A 24976-nucleotide genomic window follows, 5' to 3' on the forward strand; every position below is an offset into this window, starting at 1 on the left:
AGCTTCAGGTCAACAGAACCTGGTTCTTATGGGTGACTTCAACTATCCAGACATTTGTTGGAAGAACAATACAGCACCTCACAAGCCATCCGTTAACTTCCTGGAATGTGTAGAGGACTGCTTCCTTATACAAATGTTAGATGTGCCAACCAGGAATGAGGCACTGCTGGACTTGCTACTCACAAACCGAGAACACCTGCTTTGTAATATCTTGGTTAGCAATAGCCTTGGCTGCAGTGATCACAGTATTATTGATTTTGGGATCCTGCTGAGCATGCAGGTTTGTACTAAGACAAAGGGTTTAGATTTTAGAAGATCAAACTTCAGCTTGTTCGGAGTTCGGTTGGGAGGGATTCCGTGGGAAGCTTCCATGGAGGATAAAGGAGTTAGCAAGTGCTGGGAGTTTTTCAAGAACGCTCTCCTGGAAGCACAAGAGCAGTTCATCCCCTTTAAAGATAAGGGAAGTAGGCAGAGCAAGAGACGTCTCCTGGCTTAACTGTGATTTTCTGAGTCTGCTCAAAACCAAAAGAGAAGCATACCAGAGATGGAAAAGTGAACAAATACCTCTTGAGAACTACAAGGGCGTTGCCAGGGTGTGCAGAGATGCAGTTAGAAAAGCATAAGGTCAGGTCAGATTGAAATTGGCCAGAGATGCTAAAAACTATAAAAAACAGTTCTTCACGTATGTAAACAACAAGCAGAAACAGAAGGAAAATATTGGCCTGCTGTTAAACATGAGAGGTGACTTAGTCATCAACAATGCTGAAGAGGCAGAGGTTCTCAACACTTTCTTCACCTCTGTCTTTACCAGCACTTTTGGGCCCCCGGCCTTGGGAACAGAAATCCAGGCTGATGCAAACACAGCCCCACCATCAGTGAAGGAAGAGTTGGTATGTGAAGTATTACAGGAGCTTGACCCCTACAGATAGATGGGCCCTGATGTTATCCACCTGAGGGTGCTAATAGAGCTGGCTGACATCATTGCAAGGCTGTTCTTCATAATCTTTGAGAAATCGTGGAGATCAGGGAATGTCCCAGAAGACTGGAAGAAGGCTAATGTCACCCCTATCTTAAGAAGACCTCGAGGAGGACCCAGGAAATTATATGCCCATTGGTCTTACTTCAGTTCCTGGGAAAGTTATGGAACGAATCCTCCTGGGGGCTATCACAAGTCAAGTGAAGCATGTGATTGGGAAAAGCCAGCACAGACTCACCAAGGGCAAGTCGCCCTTGACAAACCTGAATGCTTTCTACAACAAAGTAACCTGCTTGGTTGATGTGGGGCGAGCAGTGGACGCTGTTTACCTGGATTTCTCCAAGGCTTTTGATATGGTTCCCCATAGCCCTCCTCCTCGAGAAACTGATGTGTTATGGTCTAGACAAGTGGTCTATGTGGAGGGTGGGGAACTGGCTGTCAGGCCGCACCCAGAGGGTAGTGGGAAATAGCTCCTTTTCAAACTGGCAACCTGTCACAAGTAGGGTGACCCAGGGATCAATATTGGGCCCAACACTGTTTAATATCTTAAGTGACCTGAATGATGGGATTAAGTGTAAACTGATGAAGTTTGCTAATGATAGCAAACTGAGTGGAGAAGTGGACACTTTGGAAGGGAGAACCACCCTGCAGGAAGACCTGGGATAGGCTGGTAGAGTAGGCTAACAAGAACCCTGTGAAGTTCAACAAGAACAAGCGTAAGGTCTTGCACCTGGGAAAACATAATCCAGGAGTGCAGCATGGGCTGGGATCTACCTGTGAAAAGGTACTTGGGGGTCCTGGTGGACAACAAGCTCAATATGAGTGAACGGTGAGCTGCAGCAGCAAAGAAGACCAACAAGGTGCTGGGTTGCATCAACAAGGGCATCACCAGCTGAGAGAAAGAAGTCATTATCCCACTCTACTCAGCACTTGTCAGGCCACACCTGGAACACTGTGTTCAATTTTGGGCCTCACCATGCAAAAAATGTGGACAGGCTGGAGAGGGCCCAGAGAAGGGCCATGAAGATGATCAAGGGACTGGGAAGCCTGCCATGTGAGGAAAGTCTGAGAGAACTGTATCTGTTCAGCCTTGAGAAGTCTTAGGGGACACCTTATCACCATGTTCCAGTATTTAAAGGGTGACTACAAAGAAGATAGAGACTCCCTTTTTACAAGGAGTCATGTGGAAAAGACGAGGGGTAAAGGGGAAAAGTTATTGCAGGGGAGATTCTGATTGGACACAAGAGGAGAATTTTTCACAATGAGAACAATCAGCCACTGGAATAATCTCCCCAGGGAAGTGGTGGATTCCCCAACATTGGATGCTTTTATGATTCAGCTGGGCAGGGTGCTGGGCCATCTTGTGTAGATCGTGATTTTTCTGAGAAAGGTTGGACCAGATGATCCTTGAGGTCCCCTCCAACCTGGTATTCTATGATTCTATGAAAATGCTTGTTTATATTTACTGTAAAGTTTTCACACCACTTTTTCCAGTGGTTCAAGGCTACTTTTACTTTTTTCTTTTTTTTTTTTTTTTTTTTAAGTATACCTATTTATGCACAGTTATGTTCTATTATTTTAAAAAATAACAGTTTATATACCTCAGCTTAAGCTTTGATATCAGATGCTATTACTCAATAGTAGAATTGTCAGGGAAACATTTTGAAATAGCTAGATGCAACGTCATGAATCAGAAATAGAGATAGTTGGGGGTTTTGACAGGATGTGGTATTTCTTTCTGAGAAGTTGTGATTCTGAAGAGGAAACTGGTAGTCTTGTTAGATAACCACCTTAATTCAGATCTAAGATTAAGTGTATGGTAAAAAGAATTAATGGCATCCCTGCATATAAAAGAAAGAATATTGGTTATGTTTAGGGAAATTATACTTCTATTGCATTAATCAGTGAAAGTAGATTTATCTAACTTTAGCCATATAAATTGATCTGATTTTCCCACTGCAGGCTTTTTGTCTGTTGTCTTTGAAGAAGAAAGCTAGATGACTAGCATAGACTACATGCCTAACATTTAGGTAGCGCAGGTTAAATGAGATGAACCCTATTAATGAGCCAACAGTGTGCCCTTATAGCAAAGACCAATGGTATCCTGGGCTGCATTAGACAGAGTATTACTAGTAGGTTGAGGGAGGTGATCCTTCCCCTCTTCTCAGTGCTGTGTCCAGTTCTGGGCTTCTCAGTACAAGAGACATGGACATACTGCAGAGAGTCCAATGAAGGGCCATGAAGATGATTAAGGGACTGGAGCATTTCTTAAAGAGGGGGAAGCTGAGAGAGCTGGGTCCATTCAGTCTGAAGAAGAGAAGGCTCAGGGGGGATCTTATCAGTGCATATAAATACCTGAACGGAGGTTGTAGAGTGTCCTTCCTCAGAGATACTAAAAAACTATCCAGACATGATCCTGGGAAAGAAGCTCTAGGTGTCCCTGCTTGAGCTAGAGGTTTGGACCAGAGGATCTCCAGAGGTCCTTTCCAACTTCAACCATTCTGTGATTCTTTTTGACAGTCTTGGAATAATGTCTTCAGTCTGAGTATCCTTAGCTCAGGGCAGGTGCTGATCCTGCTCATTCAAGACTTGGGGAACATCAGATCTATAAGACAAAATGTAAGTTTCATAAGATTTTTCTTGCTTCATATTCACATGCCCTATGATTATCACTATTAATAGCAATATCATTTTCATATGGTTGGAGAAAGTATTTATAACAGGACTATTACTGTGACCTGGAGCAACAGAGTTCATTTGATGCACAAAACCTGTGTTACTTTAAGAACCATTTTTGTTCCAGTGTGACTGTTTCTATTAATATAACCCAGTGACCTTCAGAGATTCAGAGTTTATGCAATATATATCTAGCTTCCAGATTCCACCTCTAGGAAATGAGGAGGAACCATCTTGTGCTCCATCCTTTCCTTATCATCCACATTTTAGGAAAATTAGGCAAACAGCTTCATTCTATGATGTCATGTCTTCTACCTGTTGTTAATCAGGAAAATAGTTGCTTTTGTCCATGTTCAAACTATCAGCAATGGCACTGGCTTCTCCACAATTAGACTGAAAAGGGCAGGGCGTGGGGACTTTATTGTTTCAGGCACTCAGCAAGTTAATGCAGACAGCTTTGTGTCACTTACTGTCTTGTAGAAGGCTTGTTTTTGCAATCATAGATGAGATTACTATTAAAATGGGAAAAAAAATAAAATCCAAGACAAATAATTTAGAGGCCAGAAACTGGTCTTCCTCCTGTTCCTCATGACTAGGTCCATAGTGCAGGGCACTGAAAATTAATAAAAAGAACTAGGGATTGTCACACACATTACTCTTTGTGTTCAGGCCCTTTTTCTCCCTGTGGATTAGTATAGCTCTTGGCACAGTAGAGCCCTGCTGTGCTTGGTGTCATTATCAGTGTTATAACAATAACAACAACAGTGACAATAATAATGTACTGGAAAACTTCATAGATGTAGAATGAAAAAGCGAATACTGCTCCCTCATCCAATGACACATAAATATCCATTAATTATCATTATGTACTAAGCTAATTTTTGAGATTTGATTTATTAAAAAATTATTTGCCCAAGAGCCAGTGCCTTTTCTTAATAATGCAGAATGTGATATTTGCGTCACCACCTCCTAGCTGTCAGAGCACTGCTTCAGTGAAGAAATAACTTCTAGTGATTTGCATAGTAATCCTTTTTGTGTCCTGATGGAAGCAGAGAACCCACGAGTATTTTTTGTCCTAATATCTACTTGGAACTAAAAGCCTTTCAAAATATTTTTCTTTTTTCGCTTTTTCTCTATGTTGTTTCTGAAATAAATCTAGTCCTACAGGAACTTCACTCATGCATGTTTTCCCACCAGAAGACTCAAACAAGGAAAAACTAAATTAAAATAATGAAGACTAAGCAAATAAATAGCTATTTTCCTATGTATGAGTCTTGGCAGGATGGAATTATTGGTTTGAAAACCTGGGGAAATACACAAGTTTTATTTGTCCTTTTGGAATTATCAGACACAGATGTGGTTAGAACAAGCCAAAGGTTTGGTTTAGATGTGGGCACTGTAATGACATGGGAGACAAGCAAATGTAGTGCCTCCCATATGACAGATCTTTGTTTCTTCCATTTTGAAATTTTAACTTTTAAATTTAGATCAAATGTGTAAAAAACTTGATGACAAACCAACTTCTTATAATTCAGTTATAAATAGGCTGCCTGTGCCAATAATAGTAGATTCAATCCGTTATTGCTACATGTAATTCCATGCTTACTTCATGTTTTTGTTACTGGCATTGCTCAGCAGGATTGAGCAATCATTGCTTTACTTTGGATTTGTGAATATACCCTAGCTGTGATGAGACTAGTGCAAGTCATCAACAACCAGGCAACACAATGATAACTATAAACAAAACACTCTTACCTTTTGAACCAATGATATTAACAGCACTTTCTTGATATTGCACTAATGTCTTTATTGGTCATATTGTGTTTGAGTCACTGGTGTTCAGATTTGCTTAACTTTCATTGAAATGAATGGCCACAGCTGTGCAGGATTAATTTCAATATTCTTTCCAATACCTAATCAATACCTTGGAATATGGCTTAGCATTTATTGCTTTCAGATGGTGATTGTGAAAATGTAATGGAGGTTCGACAGTGCATTCCTAGTTCACCTGATGAAACCACGTTCTGCTCTGACAGGGGATGTTAATGGTACCAGCAGACAAGACTGCTCTTTAGACACATGTAAAATATGGGGATTCTCAAGTCAGCATCAGACTAGCTACCTTGTGCATTGGCCTAGTAACGACACTGGGGAAGTGGGTTATTTTAGCTAAAGAAATCACTAAATAACTCCCAATAACCTCAGAATTCAGAAAAGTGAGTGAGCTGAGATTTACAGCTATGAAATGGAGAGCAGAATTTGAGCTTTTCAGAGCAGGTTACGAAGCTATTCAGTGGCAGAATAAAAGGTTTCTTCTCAGCACAGTGTTTTTTTGCTGTCTTTTTGGAAAGAGTTGGGTCCTGTGACCAGGGAAAACATCAACCGTATATGAACTCTTCTGGCTCATCCAACACCATGATTCCATTACAGTGTCAGAAGAGGCGAAAGATGAGTTTGGGTGGTTGGGGTGAAATCAGATGCAGGGGTGGGGGGAGAGTTAAAAAGGCATCTAGTAGAGACGAGTGGAATTGATCCCTTCAGAGGTTACTTCTGGATATTCTATATTTTGCCATTTGTTTTGCTTTTAAGAAGATGACAGTTTTTAGAAAGAAAGCTCAATATTTGTTTTAATGTCCTGGTGGACTCAAATGTTTTAAGACTATTTGTCTTCCGACAAGGATATCGTGCTTGCATATTTAAACACTTCTGCTCTGTAAAAGAATGCAGCTGTGGAATCAAACATGAAACTCAGATTTTAAGCTGACAGAGAGTCTGTGCTTAGTTTTCACAAATGTTGCTTCCAACAAATAGATGGGGCTTTAAATGCTAGTCCAGACTGTTGATATTAAGAGCAAACCAAATCGAGTTGTTATTTTAAAGACAGGGTCTTTTAATGCATATTCTTAAGATCATAACATTCTGTAAGAAGCTAGATAAGACAGAGATTTTACTCTTGTCCTGGTGTAAACCAGATTTCATCACAAATTTACTACTTCAGGGAAGTAGTTTTGAACTTTAGCCGTGGCCACTGACTCATCATGTGACTCATTTGCTTTTTCTTTTGAAAGGCGTTAACATTTTCACCGCATTGTAGCATGTGTATTTGAATAAGAAACCTCACAGAATCCTATATAAATGATTTCCAGAGACTCAGCCTATTAGTATACCCTACTGGGATGATATAAGGTAAGACTTACATAGCGCACTATAGATGCCAAAGACACGGTTCATGTTATAATTGGAAGGTCCTTATTTTTCTATTATATGCTATTTAAGTGCTAACTTAGGAACAATGCTTAAAAGTACCTTTGTGCTAAGAGACTATTTATGTTGGGCTTTGCAGCTTTAGGTTAGCAATGAAATTAAATATGAAATTGAAAAAACATAGAAATCATAGCAAATTTTGAGAGAAGTAAAAGAAAACAATTTTTATAGCATTTTAGAATTTGTATTATTGGTAAAATAGAATTTACTCCTAGAAGGCCAGATTCTGGTCTCCTTATTTTTGCTAGGTGGCCTTTTAATTTTCTCTGTCTTAGTTAATAGAACCATGAAGTAAATTTTTCAAAGATTGAATCTCAGCAGTTGCTTTTGCTTTCACGTTTCAAAGCAAACCTCCAAGAAATGGTAACTATGAATGATGTGTGGGGCTGTAAAAGAACCTCATCTCTGCCTCACTGCTGTCAGCCAACAGCTGAGAAGGGTTCTTTGGGACCTATTGTGGCATCACTGAGATGTGACTCTGTCACCACTGCTGAGAATCCCCCCAAATCCCTTTCAACATGAATCTTCTCCTCTTTGTGTGTTGGAGCAAGTCCAGGAGGACTGAAGGGTTCTGAGGTGGGCACCCTAGTGAGTTCCAAGTAATTGAATTGAACCAATTTTTATCTCACAACTTCCCTTCCCAGAATTAAGGGAAAAAAAAATCAGCTTTAAATTCCATACTGAGGTATTTAATCTGATCCCAAACATTTTTTTTCTTTGCCATCTAGTTTGTTGAAAAAATTCAGGTTTTATTTTGAGTTGCTTCACAACAAAAAGCTTTCCCGGTGAAGCTGCAAATGAGCTGAACGGCTGCTTATGTACATGGCTGTAGTGGGACTACCTGGAGACTGGGCACTGTCAGGAAGAGAGAGATCTTGTAGCTGTTGGTGGCTTTGAGCGTGGTCTGTGGGGGTTAACCTCTGACTGCAGAGGAGACTGATTTAGACAAAAGCTAAGCGGCCTTGGGATTCAGCAAAGCAGAGCTCTGAATAAGGTCTGTCTTTCTTTCCGGTCCCTTTTCCAGGGTGTGGAAGACACATCTTCAGCTACTTGATGTGATTTGATTGTCTGTTGCTTGTGTAGGGGGTCTGATTTTAACTGGCAATTTGTCTGTTTGGGAGATCTACTTTGTGAATAGGATAGAGATGACAGAGCTGAAAGTGTGCCTTGGCCAATGCACAGTTCACTTCTGTACAAAAGAAGTGAAGCAGGACGGATCTAGAGAGAGGCTCAAGAGCAGATCAGCTGGTGGCAGGAGTAGCAGAGGATGAAAGGTTAAAAGGAAGTGTCTGTGAATGAGGGAGCCTGGGGAATTAGTCAGGGATTTTCCTCTAAAAGTAGAGACAACAAGAAAAGTGCAGTGCAGCTCTGGTCACCTGTGAGGAGTGTCATTTCTCATCACGACCAAAAAAAGATCATTCAAGTTTAATCAAGCTTTGAACAAGTATGTGTGTTTGTGGGAAGTTCACCTTTTAACTTACTATTTATTTAATGATCAATGCATAATTGTTTGAGCTGGCTGACACTTATGCCTGTATTGTGCAGCCCAGGAGAAGGAGATGGAGACTGGAGATGAAATTGCTATTGTCGGAATAGGATGCAACTTTCCTGGAGGTAAGTTTTGGGTAAAAGCAAAGCAGGCTGCTGAGTGAGCATTGAAAAGCACAGTCACTCATTAACATTGAGGTGAAGGAAAACAACACATTCCTCCCTTCCTTTTGTAGAATTCATTGCTTTGCTACTTGTAGGATCTTTTTAAAAGGTCACACTGTGGTGGAAAGTAAGTGGTTCAAATTTAAATAGCTGTGAGAGATTTCTAGGATCTGGCTGCTGCTGTCAAACTGTCCATACTCTTTACGTTCGATAGACAGAGGTTTAAAAAATCCAGAAATAATCCAGGGAGTGGAGCACAGTTCTGTCTTTGCAAGTCGGCATTCAGCCCCAAAGGTGATCATACCAGTCTCCTCCTTTCCTTGTTTTCTTTCTTGCCCTCACCGCATTTCAGTTCCTGGCTTCCCTTTGTCCGAGATTCAACTGGTATATGTGGTACAGCAATAACTATGTGGCCCATGGCTAACTGTGAGCAAACATGAATGGTTCTGAATCTAGTAAAGTGCTAGTAAATATGTAGCAGCAGTCTCTTGCCCGAGCATTAAATACTAATTTGGTGCAAGCCATCGGTTGGCCAGACGTGCCAGTAAAGGCACTCTCTTCAGAAACGCTGTTCTTAATTACCTCGCCACACAGTAAGTGAACACGTGTCCTGGTCCTGCTCTGTGCATGCTCAGTACTGTGTTTCTGGACTGGCCTCAAAAGAGCCGCTGAGCGATGGGAGTGGTTAAAGTACCCCATGCCTGTCTGGTGTCTGAGGCCGTGTCTGTGATGATGGACTCACCATGGGAGGGCTCAGGTGGGAATGCTGTCCTGCGGTCGCCGTTAATGAGCGGACAGTGGCTGGATGTGGCAGCTGGAGCTCTCCTGGTCAGTGCTTGTGCATGCCACAGGTTAGCACCTGCAAGGGACTGTTTCCGGAGCGGGGGCAGATGTGGCCACTACATCTCTTGGGGGAAGTGGCAGCTGGGAGGAGGAGAAATGTGGGCCGCTGTGTGGATGCCATGTTAGTTGGTTTCAGGGCTAAGAAGAGCACCTAGACATATCCTCAGTGCCTGGAGCTGGAGCTCTGGATCTCAGCCGACAAGGACAGGGTCCCTCACAATCTCGTAGTGAGGTGTTGGGCTCTGTCAGCGTTGAATATGCACATAATTTTATGTTTGATTCAGATGCTCTGCCAGTGTTAGGGACAAAGGATGCCTCTGGCACTTTCCTGGTATTTGTAAACTCAGTCTGTCTTCAAAGAGGAGCTTAAGGATTTTGTGGGGTTCCTTTGCTTTTGGGCAAGCAGTGGAGGCATCAGTTGTGCCTTTCCAGTTTCCTCTCACCAAAGAATGATTATTCCTTTCTCTGGTGATTCTGCTTGAGCAACCTTGCTTTATACGTGGGAGTTTCTTGCAACTGAGTGCACACTTCTGTGTCTGCCTGGGGAGGGGGAGCACATAACTTAATCTACTTTAAAACCTTTGTACAACAGGTGATGGAATTGACAGTTTCTGGAAAGTCCTGGAGGAAGGCAAAAACTGCACAGTAGAAATCCCCCCCGAGAGATTTAATGCCAAAGAGTGGTATGATCCAGATGACAACAAGCCAGGAAAAATATGTACAACGCGAGCTGCTCTTCTCGATGAGTAAGTCTGTTACTCTGCTGTGCCACTGATTTTCTTTGTACTTCCGCTAATGTGTCCAGCCTGTCAGAGCGTGCAAGGCACAGGGAGAGCTTATAAATGGGACCTTGGAACTGACTTTTTTGTATCTGACACGATGAACTGGCAGTTGTCAATCTGCAGGAATTCCTGGTGCATGACATCGATGAACAAATCTAGTTGCAGGCCATGGTAGGCACATATGTACATGGCTGGGAACACGTATGACCTCTGATTACATAATCCAACATGTAGGTATGTACTCAGCATGTGTTGAGATGTCACCCGTCATGTGACGGGGGTATGTTCATTTTGAGTAAACAGAAGTCCACAGGCATGATGCATGAGGGGGTGTGTGCTGGGTCTGAGGTGGGCTCCAGCCTGTCAAAAAATTCATACCGTCTGTAGTACTATTGGTTGTGGAGGAAGGTGGCAGTGTATGGACTCTGAGCTGTAAGAACTGCCTGCTAAGTCTCCTCCAGTTTCAGCCTGAGGGTAAGCCAGCTTTGCTGGTCCTCAGGACCTAATCCTGTGCTTGTGGGGAGAAGTAGCTTAATTCATGTGCCGGTACGACAATTAAGAGACAAAGTAAGGAAGTCTGGTTTTGCTAGATAGTCAAGAAAGGAATCTTATGCTTAATTTGAGTGTTATGCTTGCTTGCAAACCTGAACTATTAATAATTTCATAATAATCTTGCTTTTCTCTAGGGTCATACTGTCATGTCTTAAAAAAGGAAGCTTTTTCTTTATTCTGAGTCACTCCTCCATTACACTGAGGGATTATGTATGTACAAGTATCAGGTGAAGATACTAGCGTAAAGAGAAAATCTGGAGGAGCAAACTGCAGTATGCTTCCCTTAGCTTGTGTCCTCACGTCTCGTGTCAAGTTACCCCAGGGATATGGGTACAGCTGTATGGGGGCTATGACTCATGTAAAGAATAGCAAATTACAGTAAGAAATAACAAATGATAGGAGGCCATATGAATCTGATCTTGGGATACAAGATTAAGGCTGGTCTTGGTCTTATGTAAGCATGGCCCAATTTGAAGATTTTTGAAAGGTAAGTACACACATACACGCATAAAATATTTTGAATTCATTACTAGAGCAGTATGGGAATCTCTTGGAAACATCTGAGCTGATCCTCTACTTACTGGTTTTAAATTGCAAAACATCAGTCTATATTGCCTTAAAATAACTTAGAAGACAATGTTTCTTTAATGCTTGTTGAGTAAGACCACATTACAGCAGAGGGAGTCTCATTCTGCAAATTTTCATAATCTGAGGAGTCCTGTTGATACTAGTGGAATAACCATGTGAATAAAAATTTCTAGGAGCGGGGTCATAACTCTGAAATGCAGAATCATTGATAAAAATGATTTTATCAGTGTTTTGTGGTGGGACGTAAAACATCCTTGGCCTCTAACCATTTTCTTCCAAATTTCTTAAATGGGAACTCTGATCTAAACACCAGTTACTCCTTTGCTTTTCATGAAATGGCAAAAAATGTGTACTTTGAGTTTAGAAGTAAATCCTTATTGTATATGTGTATATATAGCATCATTTTCTGGTCTGCGTTATTTTAGATTTAATTCATTTGACAACCACCTGTTTGGGATTAATAATATGGAAGCTGAACGCATGGATCCGCAACAGAAGTTACTGATAGAATGCACATACAAAGCCCTGGAGGATGCAGGAGTGCCTGTAGAAGCTGTCAGTGGCACCAAAACGGGTGTTTTTATTGGTAAGATGAAAATTTCATGGTAAAGAAAGTATGTTTGAACCTCACAAAGCTCGGAGCACTCCTTCATAAGCTTTGCATACGTATCTAGCACTGGAGATCTAAGACTACTGTGCTATGACACTGTTGGCTGTATTTTGGTAAGAATTACTAGGCTGCTCTAGAAGTTCATTATACGATTCACATATCTATTTTAGGTGCTCCTTTTAGTGTCTTCAGGCACTGAAGTTGAAGCAGGAAATAGTAAGTTGAAGCACCATTAGTAAGTTTGCTGATGATACTGAACTGGGAGGTGCTGTTGAGTCTCTCAAGGGACAAGAGGCCTTGCAGAGGGGTCTAGATAGATTGGAGCACTGTGCAGTCCTCCATGGCACGAAGTTTAACAAGAAGAAAGGCCAGATTCTGCATGTGGGTGGGAGTAACACCGGACCCAAAAGAGCAGCCCTGCAGAAAGGGATCTAGTGCAATAAATACAGCGTAACCAGCGGGTCAAGAGAGGTGATTATCCCTCTGTACTGAGCATTGGTGCAGCCTCACCTTGAGTATTCTGTGCAGTTCTGGGCCCCACAATTTAAAAAGGAGGCATCCAGAGAATGGCAACAAAGCTGGTGACAGGGCTGGAAGGCATGTCCTGTGAGGAACGGCTAAGGACTCTGGGTCTGTCTAGTTGGAGAACAGGAGACTGAGGGGCGAACTCTGCTCTCTACAATTTCCTGAGGAGGGGAATTGGAGAGGGGGTGCTCATCTCTTTTCCCCGGTATCCCGTGACAGGATGAAAGGGAATGGTTTGAAGCTGCGTCATGGGAGGTCCAGACTTGACATTAGGAGGCATTTATTTCCAGAGAGAGTGGTCAAACACTGGAATAGTCTCCCAGGAGTGGAGGTCAATGCCCCACGCCTGTCAGTGCATAAGATGCATTTGGACAGTGCCCTTAATAACATGCTTTAACTTTTGGTGAGCCCTTAAATGGTCAAGTAGTTGGACTACGTGATCGTTGTAGGTCCCTTCCAACTGAAATTACTCTAGTCTAGTCTAGTCTAGTCTAGTCTGTCAAGGAGCTAGAATAACAGCATATTTTTTATTCTGGGGTAATCTGTGTCATTTTTTAGGGGAGTTTCCTGGGATAGTTAGGCAGATGTAACTATAGGGGCAAACTCTTTAGATTACCTTTTAGTCTGAGTCATGCTCTTCTTTCACAGAGGAGACTATTCCTAGCTCTCTGAATAGATGTACTGCATTTTCCACACATGCCCGTGGACTTGGGCTTGCACTGTATTTCAAGCATATCTGTTCTCAGAAAGAGGACAGAACTCTTCTCACAGGCTCTGTTCCTCTTTTCTATTTCTGTCTCACTGGATCATAGTCAGCAAATCAAAGATAAATAAAAAGCATTGGATATAGCTTATGCTCTGACCTTTAATGTGGAACATCTGAAGAACTGAAGCTAATGTCCTGTATGTTTATATCCCAGCTATCCTCGTTGCAACTTGTTAATACCTATGTTCCCATAGTGAAACCAAAGCAGTCCCTCTCGAACTGAGATACAGGGGTCTCAGGAGGCTGCACAGAGCTTAACTGCATCATACAGTGCGCTAAGCCATCAGGAAAGGCCCGTCATTTACTGTGCAGGTAGAAATTTCAAGTGTCGGGTATGTTTGTGTAAGTTGCGACCAGGGGAATTGCTGGGAGTTTTGCCTTTGACTTGTGCTGAATCAAAATTTCACCATAGGAGCACTGATGCCATGTAGTTTACTATTAAAACAGAAAAGCAAAACATGCTATCAAGTTTAGATCTGTGGATTCCTTTTGTTTGCTTGGGTTAACATGACATGTATTTGATATTTTTACAGGTCTTATGAATCGAGACTATGAAATCGTAACAAGCAGAGCAGCAAGTGAAATAAATCATTATGATGGTACCGGAACAGCAATGAGCATTGCTGCCAACAGGGTCTCATTCACATTTAATCTGACTGGACCATCACTGGCTATCGACACTGCATGTTCATCTTTTCTTTTTGCTCTGCACTATGCCTTGCGAGCAATTAAATCAGGTAATGGGACTGAAGAGATGCTGGACAAGCAGGATCGCTACTGTTTCTGTCCATCATCCTGGCCAGCTCAACATGAATATGTTTCTAATTTACTCCAGGAGATTGTGAGGCAGCAATCTGTGGTGGAGTGAACTGCATAATAGATCCTCGCACCTTTGTATCTCTCACTAAAGCAAAAATGATCTCTCCGGAGGGAATAAGCAAACCCTTCTCCAAAAAGGCAGATGGCTATGGAAGGGGAGAAGGCTGTGGTGTTGTTTTTCTCAAACCACTAAAAAAGGTAAGATTGCTTGTGAAGCAGCGTAAAATAAGACGGGTTGCTTACCTGAATTTTCTATCTCCAGATCTAATAATCAGTCCAGAGAAGATTTTCCAATTCCAGATTAAGATTAATGAAGCACTTATTAAGCATTAAGCATTAATTTTACATTTTTATGAAACAGGCAAAGGAAGACTACAGCAAAATCTGGGGTGTTATAAACATCAGCGCAGTAAATCAGAATGGTAGGTCCATGACTCCAATCACAAGACCGTCTCCAATAGAACAAGAGAAGTTACTGCGCAGCATTTATGAAACTCGTGTTGATCCCTCAGTTGTGCAGTACATTGAAGCACATGGTACAGGAACTGCTGCTGGAGATCCTACTGAAGCTGAAAGCCTAAGTAGTGTCATTTGTAAAAAGAGGTCTTCACAAGTTTCCATTCTGAAAATTGGTTCAGTGAAAGGAAATATTGGTCACACTGAGTCAGCTGCTGGAGCAGCAGGGTTAATCAAAGTGCTCCTGATGATGCATCATGGAAAGATGGTTCCATCCTTGCATTACTCAAAGGAGATGAGCAGCATTGATACAGAGAAATTAAACCTTGCAATTCCCACAACTGTAGAGCCCTGGGAAGAATCCAGTGAGTATGGGAGAGTAGCTGGCATCAACTGCTTTGGGTTTGGAGGAACCAATGCTCACGTTGTAGTTAGGCAGGTTAAGCAGCTGGAGCCTCTTCCTGCCTTTAAGAGGCCCCTTGAATTAGTTCTGCTGTCAGCAGCATCCAGTAAGTCCCTTCAGATGACAATGGCCGACACAGCTGACCAGCTGAGCACAAGAAACTCCGTAACTCTCCCAAGCCTGGCCTATACATCTGCCTGCAGAAGAAGCCATGCCAACTATAGGTACCGAAAAGCATTTGTCACAAATTCTCTGCAACACTTGCAGCAGGAGGTTTTGTCGGCAGCGAGCACTGAGCTTGCCATGTCAAAGGTGGAACCCCAGCTGGTGTTTGTGTTCTGTGGCAACGGTGTAATGCTGAAGGAGTGCAGTGAGGCCCTGCTGAGCTCAGAACCAGTGTTCAGAGAGAAGTGTAAGGAAATAGAAGGGCTTTTTCAGAAGCACGCTCCCATCAGCCTCCTGCCAGCAAGAGGTCATATCCCAGAGGATTTGTTGAATCCAGAGCTTTCCCAGCCCTTGCTTTTTACCCTGCAGGTTGCCTTATCTTGCCTTCTGAAAGAGTGGGGTATTAAGCCAGTCGCTGTTGTTGGCCATTCAGTAGGGGAGGTTGCTGCTGCGCATTTTGCTGGGTACCTTTCCCTGGCAGATGCAGTCAAAGTGATTTACCACCGGAGCAGGCTGCAGGCAAAGACTGCCAGCGGCAGAATGTTGGTGGTTGGAAACATCCCTGTTCAAGAGATTGCTGAACGTCTAAATCCCTATTCGGGAAAGGTGTGCATCGCAGCTTTCAACAGCCCAGTTTCCTGCACCTTGTCTGGGAACTCAGACTCTGTGGATGCTGTCCAGAGAGATTTAGCTCAAGCTTTCAGCCAGAGAAACATCTTTCTTCATGTTTTAAGTGTCCCAGCTGCATACCACAGTCCCAGCATGGATACGATACTTGGGGAGTTGGAAGAGATCATAGAGCCTGTAGAAAAACAGAAGGGGGAAATTGAAGTGATTTCAACGCTGACTGGCGTGGCCGCTTCTGAAAATGACTTTGCTCAGGGCAAATTCTGGGCCCGGCATACTCGTGAGCCCGTTGCTTTCACTCAAGCCATCAGAACTGCAGCTAGAGACAGGGAAAATGTGGTGTTTGTGGAAATAAGTCCTCACCGAGCATTGCAGCGGAGCATAAAGGAAACTCTAGGAACAGACACAAAGGTGTTCTCTTCTTTGCAAACTGGTGCAGAGTATCAGACACTCTTCACCCTAGTAGGAAATCTGTTTGAACTGGGATATAATCCCAACTGGCAGCACTTTTATAATGGGTATCAAAGTGTCCCAGTGGCCATTCCACGGTATCAATTTGATCGCAAAAAACTCATGGCCTGTCTGGATATCCATCAACAAGCAAACCAAAGAGGTGTCAGCTCCAGTCATCCTTTGATTTATGGCATAAACAGGGACAACATGGAGTTTGCCTGCCTGCTGTCTCAGGACACAACATCGTACTTATATGAGCACAAGAACAGTGGCGTGGCTTTGGTCCCCGGTGCTTTTTATGTGGAGCTTGGTCTGGCTTCTGTGATGAGCAGCTTGAGGCCTAAAGTGCCTCTGAGTACTTGCCAGATGAGTATCATCTTTTCTGCGCCGTGTGTTCTCACACAGAGTTCCCAAGTGTTGAGTATCAAGCTGAGTCCACAAAAAGCAGTGACGACCTTTGAGATACTCTCTTCCTCCAACGCAGTATATGCTGCAGGCCAGGTTACAAAGGGGCCTGAAGCTGTGGTGGAAGAAAGTACCATCTCCTTCCAAGACATCTATCAAAGATGCAGGTCAGTGATCAGCAGAGAGGAAGTTTACGAAGCACTGTCTCAGGTTGGTTTTCAGTACGGCTCCGTATTCAGGCAGCTCGGTGACGTGCGTTATTGCCAGGAACTGAAGGAAGCTATAACAAGCATCAAGGTGAACAAGGAGACCGTCAGAGAGATGTACAACTACTGTATCCATCCAGTGCTGCTCGACTGTTTTCTGCAGATGACTGCTGTCATGACCTCAAGGACATTCCGGTCTAGAGCAGGCTTTCCTTCAGGGATAGGCAGCCTGGTGGTGCTCCGACCGCTGGAGGAAGAAATGATGATATATATGAGAACAAGCAAATCCATTGGGAACTGCCTAGAGGTCTGTGGATGCTTTATGGACAAACGTGGCTCTGTTTTGGCTGAACTCAAGCGCGTTGCCATCACTTTCATGAAGCAAGCATCTTCTAGAGACAATGAGTTCATGTTTGAAAACAAGTGGAAAGAACTCCCTCTTTCACAGACGACTGGGTATCTGGGGGCTACGCCCAGAGTCCTAGTTTTTGCTGACAAATTTGGGATAGCTGAGCAGCTCAAAAAATATTTGCATCCTGATTCGAGATATATTACATATGAAGACTGGGAAGCCCACTTGGAGGGCCACGCACAGAACAAAATGAGAGCAGAGATGGAGGATTATAATGAAATACTGTTCCTGTGGGGAATTCAAAAGTTAAGCGAGGATTTCCCCAGCAAAGTGGTAGACCAATTGGCAAAGTGTTGTGAAGCCTATCGCCAAGTTATTGTGGCATTAAGAGGGAACACCTCCCCTTCTTCCGTCAGAGTGATCACATACAGAACAACAGAAAGATATGTAGACCACGTGAACTGTGGGTTTGCATTGTATGGCATGACCAGAACTTGTGTCGTTGAAGTTCCAGAAATCACATTTCAGATGATTGACCTCAGCTCTTCCAGTTCCCTGGACATCTCAGTGCTAGCAGATGTTCTTGTCAAATACAGAAGTGCGGACTATCCAGAAGTTTGCATCAGCCAGGGCAGAGTTTACATGTCTGAAATCAGACGCAGCCCTTTTGTAGATGCAGATTACAGCCAACCCGTAAGATCTCTCCAGAAGTCAGAAACGTTCACTTTGTACACTTCCGATCCGTACACAGCAAAAGACTTGACTGCTGAATTATCCACCAGCACTGCTACTCAGCTTGACAAACAGAGCGTTGAAATTCAAGTGGACAAAATATGTCTCCACTCAGAAGATTATTTTCCCGTTACTGTTTCCAGTCGTAATTTTGGTACTACACTGTATTGGAATTCACAAGCAATAGACAAACATGGACTTTTAGCTCTTGATTTCAGTGGCACAGTAACAGCAACAGGCATCGATGTGAAGAAAGTTAAAGTGGGAGATCACGTGGTTGCATGTTATCCAGCTGCTGCATCATCCAGAGTTTGCATTCCAGGAGCAGTTTGTTTTAATGTAAAGAAATTCCCATGCTTTCAGAACGTTCCTTGTGTGTCATACTTTATCATTGCATGGGAGATCTTCAGTCAGAGGTTACCCAAGGGGAAACATGGCAGAACACTGGGAATTATTTCTACAGAACCATCCTCAGTTTTGTGCCATGTTCTTTCTGTGGCAGCAGAAGAGATGGGTTGGAGAACGGTACTTGTGAGGCCCACTCCTGATAAGTTCCAGTCTATAAACTTATGCAATGCCCTTGTGGTTCTTCCTCCAGTAAACAGGCTGTCTCAGGAGGATCTGGCCCACATGTACTTCCTTAAAGATGTGGTGATAGTGTGCGGCAATCGACAGTCTGAATGTATCCACAACGTCAGTGGAACTGATCATGAAAATATCAGCTTTCATATCCTTACACTCACCAGCATTTTCCAGAAAGCATCTCTAAAGGACTTGCAAAAGACTGTGCATGCATGGATCAATTCCATGGATATGAAACAGTTTAGACGTCTGTCAGGTTCTGTTTTTCAGCAGACTGAGCACTTCGAAAAGATAAACTCTGTGATGTCCTATTTTGCCTGCAAATCTGTCCCACTTGCTGTACTGAGAAGGCAGAAGGACATGACCGTGCTTTCAGATATACCGTTGTATGAATCCCAGAAGCAGCTGTTTAAGCAGAACACTGTTTACATAGTAGTTGGGGGGCTCACTGGACTTGGCTTTGAAACGGTGAAATTCATAGCTGAGAATGGAGGAGGGTGTATTGCAATTCTCTCCAGGAAAATTCCAGACAATGAGAAGCAAGAAGAGATGAAGGCTTTGCGGCAGCAGTATAAAGGAAGCAAAGTAGTGTTCGTGCAGTGTGATGTTACTTCGACCAGTGATGTTGAGAAAGCTTTCCAGTCCATTGCAAACATCTTTGCAGGGAGTCCAGTCAAAGGTGTATTTCAAAGTGCTGTTGTTTTACGTGATGGCCGTCTTGAAGTTCTGAACTTGTCTGACTTTCAGGAAGTGCTGAGCCCAAAAGTAGCAGGGACCCTAAATCTTCATTGGGCTACCAGAGGCCAGGAGCTTGACTACTTTGTGTGCTACTCCTCTGTAACCTCCTTTCTGGGAAATTCCACCCAGGCAAACTATGCGGCTGCAAACTCTTTCTTGGATGCCTTCTGCCTCTACAGGAGAAACTGTGGTCTTTCAGGCCAGTCCATTAACTGGGGTGCTTTGAACCTTGGCATACTGCTCAGTCAAAACCGTATTCAGAACATTCTGGGATCCAAGGGCATAGACATTCTGCAAGTGCATGAAGTTCATGAGTATCTCAGGAGGAGCTTACTTATGAATAACCCACAGCAAGCTGTCATCAAATTAAACTTTCAAGCTTTATTGCATCATGTTTTTACTCGAATTATTTCACTCAAAAGTCGCTTTGTATCACTCATGTCAGAAGAACTGAGGAACGGGCTTGAAACCCCTGTGGAAACTCAAGTCCAGGACAGTGCCTTAATCAAATCTGAAGACTATATCACATCACTGGTGAGTGACCTCACCGGATTAAACCCAGATGAACTAGCCATGAATACACCACTTTCATCATTGGGCATAGACTCTATGCTAGCTATGACAATTCAGAATCGTGTCTTTCAAGAAAGAAAGGTGGACATACCTCTTCTGAAACTGCTTGATCCTCATACGACTCTGTCAAGTGTTGTAGTAGTCTTAGAAGAAACAAGCAATGAAAATGGAATAGTTGAGACAGAAAACGCTGAGGTTGAAAGTGCAGAGAATGGGAGCTGGCTATAGGAGTCTTCTCTTTCAGGAATCGTGTAATTTGACGGTACCTGGATCCTTTGTAGTGTCTCAGAATATGTCACTGCAGACAGGGTAGAACATCTGGTAATGCTGAATGTGCTCTTCTGCATTGACCCAGAAAAACCCACACCAGCTTCTTCTGCCATTGTGGTAGCTGTATTAATTCTGGTCAATCATTTGACTTGTTACTTTCCATGTATTTTACCTTCTTCTTTTCGATATTTTTAACTGGAAATAGGTAGGTTAATACATACATGTTTTCATTTGGTAGATTTGTATGTTCAATGCACATTGCATTTTTTAAACCGTATTAAAGTCTTGATGGAAATGGTATGTTTGCACCTCTCAATGATGAATGTACATGTAAAGCAGCATAGGATTATCACCCTTTTTTTCAATTATTGTATTCTCAATGTCTTTTTTTTTTTTTGAGTATTATCAAATGTTTATAAATACGGGCATCTTTTTGAAAGACTTCTAGATGTTGTGAATTTCAAAGGTTTCTTTTCAAAAAATTAAACTTATATTTTCCTTATGTCTGCAAGAAAAATAAAAAATTTACCAGTTGCAAAGCATACAGTAAAGCAACTGTTTTCCTTTATTATTTAACCATTTTTTATGAAAGCCCAAATAAACAAGAATTATAAAAAAGTTTGAAAAAGCAAAACCTAAAGGGTATCTTTCTCTTATTTTTTGTCCTCCCTCCACTCTCCTAGTTTAACTTTTCTTAATTCTAACACCTGCCCGTATTTTACTTCAGTGAGACCTAGCCCACAATTTTGAAAGCAGAGCCCACAGATGGAGAAATTTGGTGATACTTATGCAGTAGTGATCCAATCATGGAAATTCTGGAATACTTTAAAATGTATTATGATTAAAAATCAGAGCACTGTATTCAGTTTCAAGCCTGACTATAATAAATCATTTTCATACTTCTAAGAAAATAATTTCTATTGCAAACTTAAAAGCAAATATTATGCACTGAAGTCAAATGCAGAATACAATTTCCATGCATGCAGTCATTACCTGTGACTTTATGAAATAGCTGAAATTCATTAAAGGATGACGGTCTTATTTATTGTTTCAAACTCAGACCCTCTTCAGTTAGTTTCTTCAGCTCAGACCAAATAATTCTAGATTAGTCTACAATAAGAACAGGTTAAAAATGCAGGAATTATCATTTTAGAGTCATCTTTTCCTACAGCATGTGCTAATATTATTTAATCCTCTACTGTAAGATACATTTAGTGTTAAACCTTCTCAGCAAATTTTATATAAAAGAGATATTTGCAAATCTTCTTACCAAATTATACACAAATAACACTTTCCTAGAGACTCACCAGTAACATCACTGGGATATATCCAAGAGGAATGAAACAGAGAATTACTATACTAGGTCAACTGTAAAATATTTGCTCTTGATTAGGGAAACTCTTATTCTTCCTTTGGAATTGTTTAGTAACCACAAAGTTGATTTAATTTAAAAATTAGGTATCTTTTTACATCTCCTCTCTCCAAAGTGGATGGAGACTTTTAAGGACTTTTAGGGAAAATCATAGAACGGTTTGGGTTGGAGGGGATCTTTAAAGATCATCTAGTTCAACTCCCCCCCCCGCCATAGGCAGGGATATCTTTCACTAGATCAGGCTGCTTAAAGCCCTGTCCAACCTGGCCTTGAACATGTCCAGGGATGGGGCACCCACTACTTCTCTGGGCAATATGTTCCAGTGTCCTGATATGATCATAGTAAAGGATTTCTTCTTTATGTCCAATCTAAACCTACCTCTTCCAGTTTAAGACCATTAACCCTTGTCCTGTTACTATAGGCCCTGGTAAAATTCTGTCTCGATCTTTCTCATAAGCCCCCTTTATATATTGAAAGGCCATAATGTTTCCCCAGAGCCTCCTCTTCTCCAGGCTAAAGAACCCCAACTCTCTCAGCCTTTCTTCATAAGAGAGGTGTGCCTTTTTTCATGAGAGGAACACCCCTTGTTACTGATGTCCATTTGGACATTGAGCCATTCACTCTTTGGATGGGGCCATCCAGCCAATTCCTTATCCATCCAATTGTCCACCCATCAAATCCATTTCTCTCCAATTTACTGACAGGGGGGTTGTGTGGGACTGTGTCAAAGGCCTTGCAGAAGTCCAGATAGATGACACCAGTTGCTCTCTCCTTAGCTATCAATACAGTCATTCCATCATAGTAAGCTTATTCAGGCATAATTTGCCCTTTGCAAAATCATGTTGGCTGTCTCTAATGACATCTCCGTATGTCACTGTCATTTTTAACTGCTGTATCCCCCTCCCCCACTACACACACAAACCCAACACAGCATGATGCTTCCTGTAGGTTTCCTTTGTTGGCTTGGTCTCTTAATTTGCACCTGTAAGATCCTGACCTGTACATTGCTGTTTTTCAAAGATAGCTCTGTGCAATCAATCTATTTTTTTTTCTTTTAACAAAGATAACAACCCCCCATCCCCATTTTATTCTTTGCCCATCCCTCCTGAACAGTCTGTAACCATCAATCACAGTGCTCCAATCATGTGATTCATCCCACTAAGTTTCAGTAATAGTGATCGAATTGTAGCCTTCTAGCTGTGTAGTGGCTTCTAGCTTCTCCAGTTTGTTACCCGTGTTGTGTGCACTGGCATAGAGACACTTCAGCTGGGCTGTCTCACCTTTTTGTCAGAACCTTTTTGGAGGGTTGTGGGACATTCCTCACTACTCTGGTTGTTGCACTCATCTAACCTGTTGCTTGTGAGTACAAGCATCATGGCTTTGGATTCCATCCCCCTCCCACTAACTGTTCGTTAGTTTAAGGCAAAATTCATTAAGTCAGCCAATCTGCTAGCAAAGAGTTTCCTTCCTCTTCTAGACAGGTGAATCCCATTTCTTCCCAACAATCTGTGTTCATCAAAGAACAACATGTGATCATAGAAGCCAAAGCGCTGGCTACAACACCAACCACAAAGCCAGGTGTTGATCTGCATGATGCATCAACTTCTGTGCATGCCCCTCTTTCTGCCTGGCAATGCTGAGATCACTTGTGTCCCCAGGGCTCTCAAGTCCTGCTTGATCTTGCTCAGGCTGTGCTTTGCTATGTCATTGGTGCCCACGTGGGAAAGAACTATGGCATAGTAGTCTGTGCTTTTACCAGTTATTGCAGTGTCTCTGTGACACCCTGGATCTTGGCTCCTGGCAAGCATCAAACTTCCCTTGACTGTACGTGTATCAGACGAGCAGATAGCTGCCTTGGTGCCTCTCAGCAGTCACCCACTACTTGCACTCACTGCTTCCTTTTGCAGATTTTAGTGCGTGAAACTGGTGCATTTTCTCCGAGTCTTGTTCATACCTGTTGCTGGTTGCTATGTACGAGGAAATGGGGGGATGTGATATCCTGTTGCCACCAGCTACCAGAGACCATGGCATCTCCTTGCCCACAGTGCTGTTTGCTGTCAATGCTCTTTGGTAGTCCTTGGAGTTCAGTGCCACAGGGCCCTACTACTTCTTCTTCCAAAACCTCAAATAATCATTGCCTCTTTCTTGTTCCCCCTCCCTAACATAGCATAACCTGCTTACTTCCTCCACCTGCTGAGTGACTTCACCAGAGCACACCTTCCACAGGCAGAGCTGCACCTTCCTCCACCGAGAGCGTGGGGTACAGACTTTACAGCCCTCCACCCGGACAACAGCTTCCCTGAGAGGGTGGCCATCTCCAGTGGATCCAGGCCAGCCTGGCTACGTGGATGGCTTAGAGCACCACGCTTCCCACCATCTCAGAGCACTGCCTAATCAGCCCCGTCCACTTCTCTGGAGACCTCCTGCTGCGGGGTATGTTTGCACAGCCGAAGCCCGTGAGCGAGCATTACGGGTAGCAGCTCAAACCGCCCCCGGCTGCGCGGCGCCGCTGCCCTGCGCACTCCCGCGCTTTGAAATGGCCGCGGGGGCGGCCGGCGCTGCCCAGCTCCCGCCCGCCGCTCTCGCGAGACCTGCCCCGTGCCGGCCGCTCCCGCCCCGCCCGCAGGAGCGCCGCTGGCGTCGCCCGCGCTGCGGTCTCGGCTTCTACTGGTTTGAACTAAAGGCGTAAAAATCACGACTGCTCTCCTGAAAAGCTGTATCCTGTTCACGCTGTCTATCGGGACAGGACGAACCAATTCGGAACTCGGAAGGCTGTCCTAAAACCAGCAGAAATCAGCGCATAAATATGACTTACTCAGAAGAAACTGGAGTCCCTCCAGGATCGCTGGGCCTGGCACCGGCGGTGGTGTAGATGGACAGTGTAGTCAGGATTTAAGCCTGGAACAAGGCTTAAGCCAGGATTTAAGTGGAAACATTTCCTGCTCGTATTCAAATGAAAGATAGAAAATACTTGCTGCCCTTCAGGTTCCCTGCTCATTGTGATGAAGTGTTTGCACGGCTCTTCATCTCACGTGTCCCCAGCGCAAATGTAAAAGGGATTCATGGATTCCATTTGGTTATGAAATAAGCTAATTATAGACAAACCACTTAAATCCTTGGCAGAGGTGAGAATAGCTGACACACCTTACCAAACACACTGTTTTTTTCTGCTGCCATGTTAGTTTTGACAATTTTGGCAACAGCATGTGACTCTGGAAGGAAGAGGCTGACCCATTCTTACATAATTTTCAAGGGTGGATTTAGCAGAGGGTGATATCTTTGATGCAAAGTTAATCACCCCGCCCACCCTGAAAAAGAAAAAAGAAATCCTATCCCAGAAAAAAATGTGAAATAAATTTGAAAAGCTGTACTGTAGAAAGGTTTTGAGGCCAGTAATCTCGCATTACATCATTTGCAGCATAAATGAATCATGTATTTCCAAGACGTAGACTCAATTTGTTATGACAGGCTGCAGTCTGGCAGACAAAATGTGGAAGACACCGTAAATTTCAACATGTGCCATGCTGTTGCAGGTAATCCCAAAAAAGCTGTTTCAGGAAAATGAAGCTAGTATGGTTCAGAGACTGT

General features: G+C 43.0%; 1 protein-coding gene across 1 annotated transcript; it reads left to right on the top strand.

Moving 5' to 3' along the window:
- Positions 1 to 28: 28 nt before the first annotated feature.
- Positions 29 to 20450, top strand: LOC104361927 (highly reducing polyketide synthase PKS6). Its single transcript, XM_042802174.1, has 8 exons — positions 29 to 464; positions 1127 to 1432; positions 8462 to 8530; positions 10005 to 10158; positions 11760 to 11920; positions 13769 to 13972; positions 14071 to 14252; positions 14416 to 20450. The coding sequence occupies exons 1-8, from the start codon at positions 29 to 31 to the stop codon at positions 19972 to 19974; spliced, it is 7071 nt and encodes a 2356-aa protein (XP_042658108.1). The 3' UTR covers positions 19975 to 20450.
- Positions 20451 to 24976: the final 4526 nt, after the last annotated feature.

Source organism: Tyto alba, unplaced genomic scaffold, assembly GCF_018691265.1.
Source record: "Tyto alba isolate M040663 unplaced genomic scaffold, T.alba_DEE_v4.0 Super-Scaffold_38, whole genome shotgun sequence".
Lineage (NCBI taxonomy): Eukaryota > Metazoa > Chordata > Aves > Strigiformes > Tytonidae > Tyto > Tyto alba.

What these genes read in the sequence shown, in the direction of transcription:
- LOC104361927 (XM_042802174.1), top strand. Translation starts at nt 29, where the DNA reads ATGGGTGACTTCAACTATCCAGACATTTGTTGGAAGAACAATACAGCA. An exon ending in CCCCTTTAAAGATAAGGGAA is followed by an intron (nt 465 to 1,126) that starts GTAGGCAGAGCA and finishes GTCTTACTTCAG; the next exon opens with TTCCTGGGAAAGTTATGGAA. An exon ending in AGGATGCAACTTTCCTGGAG is followed by an intron (nt 8,531 to 10,004) that starts GTAAGTTTTGGG and finishes TTTGTACAACAG; the next exon opens with GTGATGGAATTGACAGTTTC.